This window comes from Asterias rubens, chromosome 2, assembly GCF_902459465.1.
Source record: "Asterias rubens chromosome 2, eAstRub1.3, whole genome shotgun sequence".
Lineage (NCBI taxonomy): Eukaryota > Metazoa > Echinodermata > Asteroidea > Forcipulatida > Asteriidae > Asterias > Asterias rubens.
In genome coordinates, this window is record NC_047063.1 from 8,274,855 (window position 1) to 8,288,519 (window position 13,665).

At 38.7% G+C, this 13,665-nt stretch overlaps 2 protein-coding genes across 2 annotated transcripts in view; both read left to right on the plus strand.

Annotated features, from left to right (window-relative positions):
• Positions 1-64: 64 nt before the first annotated feature.
• On the plus strand, positions 65-4,300 carry LOC117307032. The gene is made up of 4 exons (XM_033791667.1): positions 65-268; positions 828-941; positions 2,208-2,285; positions 2,861-4,300. Exons 1-4 carry the CDS (start codon positions 221-223, stop codon positions 3,680-3,682), a joined length of 1,062 nt encoding a protein of 353 aa, XP_033647558.1. The 5' UTR covers positions 65-220; the 3' UTR covers positions 3,683-4,300.
• Positions 4,301-7,281: 2,981 nt separating this feature from the next.
• Positions 7,282-13,665, plus strand: part of LOC117306840 (cilia- and flagella-associated protein 54-like) — a 57,694-nt gene continuing 51,310 nt past the window's right edge. Inside the window, exons 1-5 of the mRNA XM_033791383.1 lie at positions 7,282-7,466; positions 9,510-9,615; positions 12,066-12,209; positions 12,446-12,617; positions 13,252-13,310. Coding sequence (XP_033647274.1) covers positions 7,282-7,466; positions 9,510-9,615; positions 12,066-12,209; positions 12,446-12,617; positions 13,252-13,310 — 666 coding nt within the window. The remainder of the gene's footprint in view (positions 7,467-9,509; positions 9,616-12,065; positions 12,210-12,445; positions 12,618-13,251; positions 13,311-13,665) is intronic.

The following is a 13,665-nucleotide window of genomic DNA, read 5'->3' on the forward strand; positions in this document are numbered from 1 at the left end:
TACTTCCGCAAACAACATTGGCAGCCCCTGGAAACGACCTTTGGGCTAGCGGCAGTAACAATTTTCGATGTCAAATAAACCAAACTTGTGCCGCAAACTTTCGTAAACTAATGACTTCCATATGCTTTAGAGTATTTACTGAAGACATGTTGGTGAAATAAGGTTGTTACTTTCACAAGATATAAGATTATTTTGGCGTTAGAAATCGCCATAAGCAAGGATGTCGAAGACGAAGACGAAGACTGCGCACTTTACACAAGGGAGTTGGGTAAGTGAAGTTTGTATATAGTATAATAATTAATACACGTGTGAGTGTGACTATTTATTACATTTGATTTGAGATTTCTTGTTCATGTGTAATTATTCTCAACAGATAAGGTAAAGTAAAAACTGTTTTTTAGTTTGTTCAAGTAATTACCATTATTATTATCAATGACCAAATTATAATTATAATAATATGACTATTTGAGCATGAATTATATCTTTTTTTTTACAAAAAAAAACATTTTTGTTTTTGTTTATTTTAGATTTGACAATTTTGCTAATCTTTTATTTTCAATTATTCATTTTGGGAAAAACATACTTCTCAGTGAGTAAAACATTTTGGGCGCAGAAATCAGAAGATGAAAAAAAGAAAGATTTCAAAAACATTGAAGCTAAACTTTTTATTAAATTATTATCAGCTAAATCATGATGAAGTAGCTTATTATACCGTACTTAATACCAATGTAAAAAATATTAGGCAAAAATGTGATATTTTTGTAATGGAAAGCACTGAAACAGTAATTCACTTTGTGCTAATTTGTCAAATTTTTTATTCCTTGCAGTTCCCTTCAGGCTATTACGGTCATTTCCGGAGTAAATCTAGGAATGATTTCGTGAATGAGTATCGACAGCAAGCGAAACCCTCGCCTCCAGAAAAATTCACCAGGAAACTAACGGTAAGGATATGAAACAATATCTCTCCAATAATAAGATAAAAATGGATTATATTCTATCCATTGAAGATGAAGATTAGGGTTACATTTTCCAAGATTAGGTTTTTCCAATACATGTATCATGTTCTGACTTGTGCAAAACGAGCAAATGTTTTGAGAGAATGTTATTGATTGATATTATTGATCTTCCATTGCTGAAAAAGACTTACTTTTGTTAGGAGCATGTAGTCGTCAGGGACACACAATTAAAACATATTGATTCACATGGACAACAAATCCTCCACTGGAAAATCTGACGTACTCTGAGTTTAGTCACTATGTTCACTCTGTCTGAACTCCGTTCTTTTTAAGAAATTACAAGAGCATAACAGTTGGATATAGTTCAGAATAAAACATATTTTGTTATAGGGGGGCCTAACAGAGTGCATTTATAATGCACCATATTTGTCATAAATAGACAATCCTGGTGCAGAGTTATCAATTTAGTTGAGCATGATGAGAATTATTTTATGAAATAAAATAACCCTCGATACATGGTGAGTTGGCGCACATTTTGCCTGACCATTCCGGAAACAAACCCCTTCTCTTTATCATTATGATAATTATACTGTTGGGTTCTTTTACATGCATTACTAAACGAAAGATGAACCAGTAATGGTTAAGTGTCTTGCTTAAGTGTCAAGACTCGAACCCACACTCTGCTGATCAGAAACACCAGAGCTGGATTCCGGTGTGCTTTATTGTTATCGGCCACGACACACCACTAAAGTATCCAATTTATCATAAACTTTGTTAAAATGATTTGTTGCTTGGCAACTTTTTGTTCAAATATATAAATGTATCCTATAATCAGAGAGTCGTGATATGTCAGCATAGTGTTTATTCAATCAAATCAATGCAGAACGGTCACCATCAGATCACAGTGCGGACTTTGTACAACTTGATCTGAAAACCCTATCCTTCCACTGTACACACACAAAGTAAATATTTGTGCAACTCCTATCCAACATGTGCAATGGGTCATTGAATAAATGAATGCTCCTTTAGTCATGCTTAGGTAACAAAGTACATCGCTATTTTATTTGTTGTATTGAATACCATGGACGCTAAATCTAAAGTACATAAACGATAGGATCGTGTTTGCAAGAAAAACACATTTTTATTTACTTATTGTACACATAGAGATAGAGAAAGTGATTCTAGTTATATAATTCAAGTATTGTGTTTAAATATTTGACCACATTGTTTTTGTTATTTCTCCTACTTCAGGCGCGTCCAACTTTACACCACTTTTCTCACCATGACAACCGGTTTTCATTCCTGAACACTGTAACATCCTTCCAAGATGTAAGTTCAAAAGTTGTTTACTCGTGGAGGTTAAAGGCCAACTTGATTAAAATCACTCAACTTAATTTGACTATTTATCCTTGTTTATCTTTTGCGGCCTTGAAAATAACCCCTGGCACCCACAGCAATTGCTGTGGTGCCTTGTGTATTTGCTGTGGTGTTATTTGCAAATTTCCAATTCAAACGCAATTTTTTGTGTACATAGAAGTGCCCCTGAAAAAAATTAGCGGTGTCCCTACTTTGATATTTGAACTAGTGTTTATATCCCTGTAGGTTTTTCATCAATGACCCATAAATGAAAAGTGAAATCAACACCAGTGCCTCAGAAAACCAGTCCAAGTTATGATGTAACATATGTCGCAGCACAGACTGAAGGGATATACATTTTCCATTGTCCTTTTTTGTTCAAGTCCATTATAAGATTCCAGAGTGCTGTTTTTTTTCCAAGCAGCATATAGGGGCTGTTGCCGAAACTCAGCATTTTTGCCCAGCACAACCTCCATCTTTTAATAGTTGGATCCGAAAGTTTTTTTTTTTAAATTTATTTGTTTATATACATTTTGTTTTCACGATAGGGTCTTGGCAAGAAAAAGGTTCAACATCAGAGGACGGGCAAGTTTACACCAGACTTCATTTCATGGGTTCCTCACAAAAGAGAAATAAGAGAAGCCGGTCCAGTTTCATCAGTATACAGAGAAACGTACAGAAACTCAGACAAGAGCAGAGTTCCTCAAGTCCTGGTTCCAACAGTCAGCAAACCCCCGAAGCAGCTCTCCGCTTCAGCACCTGCATTTCTCCCAACGCCGTATTCAGATCCAGCCGACATGGTTCAAGAGAATCCGGTTACATCCTACCAGATTTCTCACAGGCATTTGCAGCCGAATCCAACTGTACACACGAACATGAATACAGGCAGAGTGGAAGAGGATCCGGTCCCCCTCCAGAAAACTCACGTTTACATCAACCCTAAGATAGATTCGATTTATGACCGACCCAAACAGCGTGGATCGTTAACCTCGCTGAGGAGAGCTAGAACTGGTTCAGCTCCGTTATTCCGATCGAGCGTGGCAGATTGTATGAGGTGGCATGTGCCACATGAACCCACCCCTCCACGACCTAAAACTGTTACAGGGACCTTTCCAGAGGTCAGGGGTGCTGAGACAGGTTCGCTGGAGGAGATCCGACAACCCATGCCACCACAGACATTAGGTAAAGGTACCGTTTGTCCAACCACTGCATGGACCACACCAAGCCAATCTAAGCCAGAACAGTCCAGAATGGATGCAAGTGTTGACACCAGACCAATGGGTCAAACCCATAATGGTCAAATGTCAGGAATGGACACAAGTTATTCTAGTTCACCGTCAGCTTCAGCAGATGTTCCAATGGCGGAATGAGAGGACTTAGAAAAATCAGTCTGGAATCTTCCTAAATGTGATAGAGCGGTGCTTGCTGAATTAAAATGTCTCTAAACCGTCAGAAGAAACAATGGTTTTCAGCAGAGATAAATCTATGTTTAGTTTGGAGAAAGAACACTCTTTGATTTTGAAGTAAACAAAGAAGAATTGACTAAAGCGGGATTGGTACCTGTGACCTCCACACTAAGGTGCCAGCACTCTCAGGTGGAAAGCTATCTAGCCCTGATGTTGGCGGTCCCCCCTATTTTGTCAATATCTTTGTTCATGGGTGCCATTCGAGCCAATCCGACTAGCACCCCTGAACAAAGATTAATTATTATTGTTTACTGTTGGGGTGTAGCTTTTAACTTCAACCCTTTTGGTATAAAAACTTGTATAAGATGTCATAGCTTCTATGAACTGGCATTTTTTTTCCGCAGGGAAAAATAATACCCTGGGTATTGATACAAACATAACTTTTTGCGAAAGTTTGTCACATTCCGGTTTTCTTGTAAGAGTCAACGCCATTTCAAATTTTGTCAAAGTTGGTACTTTTGATACTGCAGGATCCCTTTTGTTTAAAGTCACCTGGAAATAGAATTTTTATTTTTTCAAACATAAGAGTATAATATGTTTAGTAACAATAAAACAATTTTGTTTAGCAATTGTTTGTAACGATTTATATGTTTAAAAAATAGATAAAGTTGTTTGGGGGGTTGACTCCGCCTACCCCTTTTGAGACATCAATCGAGGCAGACTTTGCCTTGATGCGTAGAGTAAACACATTGCAAAGTACATTCAAGTCCAAGTCGTGAGTTTGTACGTTTCAACAAAAAAAAATTCTTGCATTTTTCCCAACAATGCTGACCAAGTGTATTGCTGCTGGATGCAGCAAAACAACTTAAGATGGGGTCAGTCTGCATGGCTGGTCAGACTCACAAGAGCAATAGTGCCTAGTGGTCCCATCCGATGTTCTTTTCAGCGCTGTGCAGCATTTTCTCTTCCAAAGTCGCGCCTCGATTGACGTCACGAACAGCGCCCTCTCGGGTCAGGGCCTACTCTTAAATTTGTAAATAAGATAAGAACTAATTTTTTAGAACCTTAGTTAACTGTTTATTCACATTTCACTCATCAAAACACATATATTAGTGACAAAAGCTTTATTTTGACAAAATACCACTTCCAGGTGATTTTAAAGATTACTGTGACTTTTGTAAAAGCAACTGAAATTGGCTAACTGTAACATTTATATAGTGTGTCTGAAATATCCTGCTTCATCTGTTATGATGCAATTCAAAATGTATTTTTTTAGGGTAAATTGTTGCATATTCCTGCCCCTGATCTTAAGAAATTGTACAAATCATCAGTCAAATATGATAATGAGGCTGAAAATACATGAATCAGATTTTAACAAAATATTTTGTAAACAATATTTTTACTGATCATGATTATGAAATTCTATTCAGAAGCACACAGGTCTTAAATATATTTAAAACCCAACTATTTTGGTACGGGGTAGTATTTTTTAAGTGGGATGATATAGCATTCAACATTCAGTTTAATGTATATTTTTGTATGAAATGGAGTTTCCTCCAATTTAAAATTAGCACTCATATACATCCAATTTACATGTATTGTAAGCCGATTGGCCATGAAGTTGAGGTACACTAACACTTTTCAACTTAGCATAACTAAAAGCATTGGTTTCAACTTAGCATAAATAAAAGCACTGGTTTCAACTTAGCATAACTAAAAACATTGGTTTGTGATGAAAACATTTGAAAAGGGGCAGTATTATCATCACATCACTATAAGTTTTTTGATATATAAATTCATAATCATCATCCTGGATGTCCCATCCCACAAAAAAAACATTTATTCTTGTAAATACTTTTCAGAAAATGTTTTCTTGAAAATGTATTATTATTTTGCTTTGTACAGTTGTTTTTAAAGCAATTATTGTGGTGAAAAGATTAACCTAGCTGTATATTTGGCTGTGTATTTTATGTTTCCTAGATTTTATTTGATAAATTTTTTTGACAGCATTCCAATTACTTACAGTTAACTAAAATGGAAAAAAAATATTCATCACATCATTTTGTATTCATTGTGTGTGATTTTCAAGTAACAAATATAAAATGTTTTGAAATGATATGGAGTGTTTTTAAGTGTTTATTTTGTCTGGACAATAAGTTCGATCTGACACCCCAACAAGTTGGTTCGTCCCGATTTGAGTACAATCTGGCATTTTCTTAAACGGGAAGGTAGTCTTATGAAGGGTGGGGTGGGGGTGGGGTGGGGTGTTGTAGGATCCCTCTTTAATAGTTACAGCCACAAATTGTATGTTTTTAGAAAGAAAGCTAGCCTGAGTAGTTAGCTAGTTGGAATAGCAATGATGGAGGGCCTTGGGGCATGTCCGACCCCCCCAGTTTTCCAGAGCCCCCTTCGCCCATGAAAAAAGGGAGAAAAGCTGCAGCGTTGAAGCCATCTGGGTGGGCAGGAGCCTTTGAACCCCCCCCCCCTCCCTCCAGTTTTCAAGTGCTTCTAACTACACAGGTGTACCACGAACATATCCAGATACATAGTGCCCTAATGAAACCAAAAAAAAAAGGGAAAAAAGGACTTGGTCCCCCCACTAGAGTGCACCTCCCCCCCCCCTTTCTGGGCAGTAATCTGTCCTAATACATTCTGCACCCCCCCCCCCCCCCCACACACACACAAACAAATGATTTCAAATGCTTTCTTAATACTACAAAGTGCTTCCTGATCAAAGGAAAGTGCCCCCTCCTCGCCCCACATCCAGATATTTGTGTGCCCTAAAAAGAAGGTACAGAACAGGGCCAAAGGGGCGGGGTATGTTCCCGTTTACAAGTTCTTTCCAAGGTACCCCCCCCCCCCACAAACAAACAAATTCAGATATTATGTAATTCCTCAAACAAATCACACAAAGCTCACCCACAATTAAATTCCCCCACCCCGCCCCCAAAAAGTGACACAAATTGCCCCTTCCCCCCACAAGCCCAGGTCCCTCTACCCCCGCCCCTGCAGACTCCCCCACAAAAAGATGAATGCTTCCTTTGAAAAGAAAAAAAACGATTCTCTGTACTGAATGTTTCCCGGTTCACCCTAAAAGCGAGTTCATAATTTAAGAAGTTTGTTAGAAATTAATTAATTAGTGGTATCCATGGCCTTGTTTGCCTTGTTACAAGAAATGGTAAAGCAGAGTGAGCAGACGATAACTAATAAATAGGGCGCGAACTACACTTTTGCTAAAACTTTTTGACTAATGGACTGATTCATTTTATTAAAGTGAATGTAAATATTTACCACCACGCTTATTGACAAGACAACCTTTATGTAAATATGTATTTAACAGCTAATGATTATTCAAATACAAACAAACACATCTTATCAATACTATTAATATGCATTTTTCTATTTATTTCAATACAAAACATCGTACGTGTATGTTATACATGTACTTAGTATTCAAAAGGACCAATGTTTCCCCTCTTTGGAAGAAATCAAAGTTTCCCCCTTTAAAAATAATGAAAGCGACCTTAGCAACTGCAAGTAAGTTTTGAGTGAGTGTTTCCAAGATGGCGGTCATACTGCAGCATAAAGCTGCTCTGTCCGTAAATCAACCGTCTTCCACTTTTTATAGCGGGGATAAAAATCCCGTAATCAATGCATTTCAGGAAGAATACAAGTTATTCTTGCAGTTTATGAGAAAGAAAGCTTCGTCAAGCTACAGGAAAAAAGATGACGAGGCGTTTTCGCGTGGGTAAGTTAAAGTTGGATACAAAACTTGTATTTGCCCAAAATCCGGACACTTGTTAGTTTTTAGTTTTACTTTTGCTTTTGGTTTGGTGGGTTGATTGACTTAAGTTTCATTTATGTGAAAAGGCTATACCTTTTTGCAGGAATATAGAACCATTGACGTTAAGTAAGTTTATCATTTGCCTTCCCCTTCACCCTTTTATTGGTTACAAAACCTAAATTTTTTAAATAAATTGATGACAAAAAAAGGAAAGAGGAAAATAGTTGTCATGGTTGTCAATAATTAAATATTGGCCTACATTAACAAACTTGGGCCTAATAATTTTTCAAAATGAATGAAGCCGAGTCAGTAAGTCTGAGTGGGATTTCAGACATTTTATTTGTGGGACAACCTGACGGTTCGGACAACTCGACGGATAGCCAACAACATGGCCAAGACAAGTTGGTGGATGGCAGAGTCGGAGGTAGTCACTCATGTTATAAAATAATATGTTTCGTGTGATTCCAATCGATTGACAGACTTAAGAATTTCATATTGTTTATATTTGTAATCCAGGATTTTTCTTCATGTAGGGGTGTGCTAATAAAATAAACTCAATAAAAAAGGAAATCAATGAGTGGGAGGTTTTCAACTAGTGGTTTAATCCCAACGAGGCCTGGTTCTTGATAATTTTACTGAGATGAAGTCGAGGTAAATTATCAAGAACCAGACCTCGGCAGGTTTATTAGACCACAACTAGTTGAAAACTGATTCAACACACTTTGATTCCCGTTCATAAATACTGAAGCGTTGACCGTGGGTTGCGTTGTACACAGTTTAATGACACAATTGAGGTACAATTAACTGCCTTTTCTGTCTGTTTCTTTGGAGGTTTATTTACACACAATCAGTCATGAAATTACACGAAACAGAAACCTAAGCCAGAGAGCGCCCTCTCCAGCGAGCAGACACGATCGGCTTGTCTGGGCCACTAGCGTTGCTCCGAAGGGGAGTTGGCTGGCGCCCCCAACCGGTCGATCGGCACCACCGCTACATTACCTTTTCGATCAAAAACATCAACACTTTTTGGTCAAAAAGAAAAATAAATGCAAAAATTATAATTGTTCAAATGATTTCTTTCAACACAACACCCCTCCAGCTATGAAATGGTAAAGCCCTTCCCCCTTGGGTAAACAACTCCTTATAAGGGAATGCTGTGCGCCTCGCACGTATCGCGTGATGTGGCACAACTGTTTCAGTCGTTGCTCTCGACCAATAGGAATGAAGAAACTGTCTTATAAGAACAGGTGCAAGCTCGCGTTTCACGCACATGTTTCAACACTTTTTACTGGTCATAAACAAAGGTTTATACACACCCACGCGACGCGCTCTCCACCAATAGGAATAGCGAAACTGTCTGAGGTATTTATGAATGCATGTTCTTATGTTTACATCAAATAGATAAAGCCAGATGGAGAACTATTAAATCAAACAAATGCATACTAATTCAGTCATTTATTTCCGTTTAATAAATATTTCCAAGTAAAAAGTGCGTGTAAATGGAGATCAGTCATTCAACGGTAGTCTTGGCCATTTGTTGAGTTGTCCGAACTGACAGACAAGTTGTCTGAACTCCAGCTCAACAGCTCACTCAAGACAACTAGATGGTTGAAACAACACCACCCTTCCTTCCTTCCTGTAAAGTGCAGCCTCACATATGCGAGGATAAGATGCACTGCGTGTTTGCGCATGCGTCCAAGAAATATAATGGTGTCGAGTGCAGAAATATGTACAAATAGTGCAAGTAAAAACTGGTGGATTTGGAGAGCTACTTAACAATTTCACAATTTTCCATATATATACTTTATTTATAGGCTACAAATAAACATATTTGAGAGGTTTTGCATAGGATAGTAATAATATAAGGAGCCCAATTTGAATGTTGTTGATTTAGAAGAACCATAGAGTAAAGAATAAACGAATGGTTAATGTTTTGGCTCTGTAGATTATGTAGTCTTAATGTCAAGTTGACCATAGTTTTTTAATTTCTTTCCAAATTCAATGAAGGGCGGACACTTTGTTCAGTCTGTGGAATTCCTATGAAGCACGTCTTCCAACAACCTACTACCAGCAGAAAGTTATCGAGATGGGAGACTTTCTGGTTACTATCAAGGTATGAATTATCACACTTATTTCATCGGACAATCTGACTGGGGTCCTATTTCTACTTTCTTGATCTTTAAAGTCAAAATTATTTTCGCTGAGAAGCCAATGTAAGTGATATTTTGAAAATGTTGTTCAAACTCCAATGATACTTCTGTCATGGTGCATGAAGGTTGAATGTCGTGTCAGAGAATCTTGCTGAGACAAGCAGGTCTGGAGTTAAATGGCAACCAAAGACCCCCCATTCCCTGGTCTTAGCCTTGAGGCCTTCCATAGTTTCCAATAGACTTTAACTGGCCTGATATTTCACAGAGTTGACAAAGGCAAACACCTCCGTTGCCTCCGGACGTTGCCTTGGTGCCCCTTGAATGTTCCATTAGAGATTCACAATTCCTCATCAAAGGTGCTCTTTACCAAGGAGAAAATGCCTTTGTGCCTTTGCCCCAAAACGAAACATCAGGCTTGTTTAAGATTTCTTGGGGCCTTGATGGAAGTGCCTTTTGCAAAATGAAAGCAGGCCTCGACCGCTACAGCGGCCACCAGCGGCCAGTGCCGCGATGCCCCAGCGAATTGCCGTGAAGCCCTTTTAAAAATCACGTGTTACGGTTACGGCCACTTGGCCGTTGTGCCCTTTTCCATTGATTCCATAACATTATTTATTCGAAAATGTTATTTAATGTTAACATTGTGATCCATTTAATTTATATGGAGGTAAAATTCGGAACGTACGATCCCGCACACTAGTTTTCACAATGTTTTTCTGTGCAATAAAAAATGTGTCGAGAACGTGGCATGGTAACCATATCAAACGTAGTTGAGCTGTTTACTGCTAAAAACGCAGCACCAGACTACTCCAATGTATAAACTCGCTACAAGTCCCTACACTAAATTACGCATTTTCGCACTGATTTTGTCTATTGAGATCTGTATTTGTAGCGGATGGGGCGGGGAGAGGCGCGCGGCGGGGGGCTGGATACAGTATGTTTTTCCCCTGGCTATTTCGCTGGTGTCCAAGGCTTGTACTGGATTAATGTTTGTGACCCACCACTACCAGTGATCTGCCTGCCTTGCGACTTTGTTTTTCATTGCCAAACACATGTTTGTGTACACAAAACAAGCGTGGAATTGTAAAACGTCAAAATCGGATTGATGGAGGTAACGGCAGAGCCCTAATTTTGGAAATTATCATACTCCATCAAGTTCATTATTGATTAATCAGCATGCCATCCCACAAAAGATGCAAAAATAAGCAGGAAGGCGAAAGGGCTGGAGTGGCAGGAATTGCCACCAACTTTGGAAGCATTTTTTAATTAGGTGCGTTTGTTTGCGTTTTTATAGTATTTATTTAGCGCAGTCTAGCGTGGCATAAACGCCGGCATGCACAATACAACTGACAAGTTTAGCTAAATGCTAGGCCAATTGCTAAGGGGTTGGGGGTTTGTTTTTAATTTTCATAATCATATTTATATAAAAAAATATAAAAAAAGTTGTTGGTGGGTTGTTGGCGTGGGGTGGGTGGGGCTCGTTTGTCTCGCAGAGTTGGGGTAGTGGTGAGCCAGAGACTAATTGATCTTTTTTTCTTCAGATTAGCACGCACGGAATTAGTTTTCTTAATATTTTTCAGTATGGTTTTTTCAAAAATTCTTTGTTCTGGAGCAATTATTTGTTTTCAGATGAGCAGAAGGGAGTTTAATTAAGGCGATGAATAAGGGGAGGGGGTAACATGGGGTAAGTTAATTACTGGGGTAATAGTTTGCAATTCGAGTGCTGCAAAAAAACTGTAAATAATTCAGAAACAAATATTTTTAAACTTTTATTCAATTTCAGTTGCACAGCATGTAAACAGCGACAATGAAATAAATATGGGTTGGAAAGTTGACCACCATCTTGAAATCAGTGAAAAATATATTATCATAATCATCAACAAATAAAGGTTTGAAAATGGCCTTGGTGCCCTTCCAGTTGGCCTTGGTGCCCCTTTCTTTTTTAGAGCGTTTGAGGCCAAGTGGCCTTGCCCCTCTGAAGCTAAAGGTTGAGGCCTGTGAAAGTGCCTTGTCAACTCAAAAAGATGAAAATCCAGGCTTGGACAAGACCAGCATTGCCTGTGACTTTGTTGTAGACATGTACAGGCCTTGAACTTCAATCTTAAAGGGGCACAGCAATTTTCCTCTTGGAAGGGGATCTCTAAGAGGAAAGTGTAAATTTGTATTGGAACTTTGTCAAAAGCACATGGCACCACGGCGATGGGGGACTTTTGGGACGCTTGGTGGCATTAGACTTACATAGTAAACTCATTGTTCTTTGTAGGGTGCGCATGATTTGAACTACCTAACCAATAGAAATTTACCTGGTTATTACTCTGCTGCCACCTAGTGTTCCAAAGACGCCCATTTCTGTGGGGGCTTTGGGTTGATTTGAGCCCTGCATGTAATTGTTGGTCATATATGTTTTACTTGGCAGGAGTATAACTTGGCAGTGTGGCAATGCTACGGACGCTACTTAGATCAGTTTGGTGATCAGCATATTGAGGATATCGTGGACATCAACATGGTGAAAGAAATATTCTTCGCTGATGGTCTGGAGACTGACAATGCTAGTCTAACTGTAAGTATTGTACACATTCAAACGTTCTCCTTTAGCAGTGGTCAATAGCCAAATGCCAGTTAAAACACTTGAGGACCAGTCAAAATAATAGTAAAGTTTGTTGCTTGTATAGTGCCACGACTGGGACTTGAACCCACACTCTGCTGATCAGAACGGCAGAGCTTTAGTTTGGTGTTTTTAACTGCTCCGCCATGACACGTGGCAACATTTCATCTCTTCACATTTTTTCTTTTCAGTTCCGAGCACTTTATGGTAAAAGTATCTGCAACTACCAGCTGGTGTTATTGACTGATCCGAAACTTCAGAACACACAGTCAGTGAAGATGTGCCTGAAGATTCTAGCCTTCCTTAGACTTATCACACAGGTTGTACTGCCCAGGGAACCATTGTGCTGGCTGGTGTATAATGGTACGCTATCAATGTAGACAATTTAAACAAGAAATTAGCTCTTTTTCAATAATTTGCTCCAACACTACCCAAAAAGTTATTGAAGTTAAAACACATCTTTTCAGACTGGCCTTTGAACACATCTGAGAGTTTTTTTTTTTTACCTGAACCTGAGCCTTTGAATGTTTTTACAGAGAAAGTGCACCTTACAAATGCTGTGTTATATGTTTTATTATTATTAAGTTGCAAAATTAACAACTAGAGGTAATAATTTATTATTTTGATTTGGGATTGAACAAAGAAATTTACAAGAGCTGGATGAGAGCCAACTACCTTTGGGTTATCATGCCAGCGCTCTACCAACTAAGCTATGTAGCTCTATGTTGGCAGTCGACTTATTTTGTCAATATGTTTGTTCAGGGTGCCAGTCAGAAGCCATACAATCAAGGGATCACACACAAGTGTGCGATATTAAATTTACTTTAGCGGGCCAAGTTTTGATGGGGCACCAAGGCCATAACCAGGGCAACAAAGTCCATGACATCTGTGGCCTCATAGTAATTCCAGGCCCGCTTAAGTCTAATGCTTCAAAAAGTGTCCAGTATTTTGAAATATTTATGATGTTGATTTCTTGTTTTATTTTTTACCATTCCAGGAACCATCCATATTTACAGTGTATCCAGACATTTGATGACTCTGGGTCATTCAGCAAAGGTAAAACTGCAGTGGTATTGATAAACAGAAAAGAAAAGTATCTCAAACTTTCCTGTCAGTTTCTCTTGTCACCTTTGCACAGATTCCTGACCAGTGCTCAATTTCATGGGTATGCTTACCACCAAATTCTGCACTTGTGATCACCATTCTCCGCTAACTGTGCAAGTGCTGAAATACTGTGCTAGCTGTGTTAGCAAATAGTAACTAGTAACGTACGTGCACAAGCACAACTTTTCTGGTCTAATTCACCACCAGACCACAGGTCTTGTGTTCTCAGCAGCAGAGTGGGAGTTTGATGCCTGTTTAGGCACACTTGTGCCCTCGAGCAAGGCACTTAACTATAATTGTATAAATG

What these genes read in the sequence shown, in the direction of transcription:
- LOC117307032 (XM_033791667.1), top strand. Translation starts at nt 221, where the DNA reads ATGTCGAAGACGAAGACGAAGACTGCGCACTTTACACAAGGGAGTTGG. An exon ending in ACTTTACACAAGGGAGTTGG is followed by an intron (nt 269 to 827) that starts GTAAGTGAAGTT and finishes TATTCCTTGCAG; the next exon opens with TTCCCTTCAGGCTATTACGG. An exon ending in AATTCACCAGGAAACTAACG is followed by an intron (nt 942 to 2,207) that starts GTAAGGATATGA and finishes CTCCTACTTCAG; the next exon opens with GCGCGTCCAACTTTACACCA.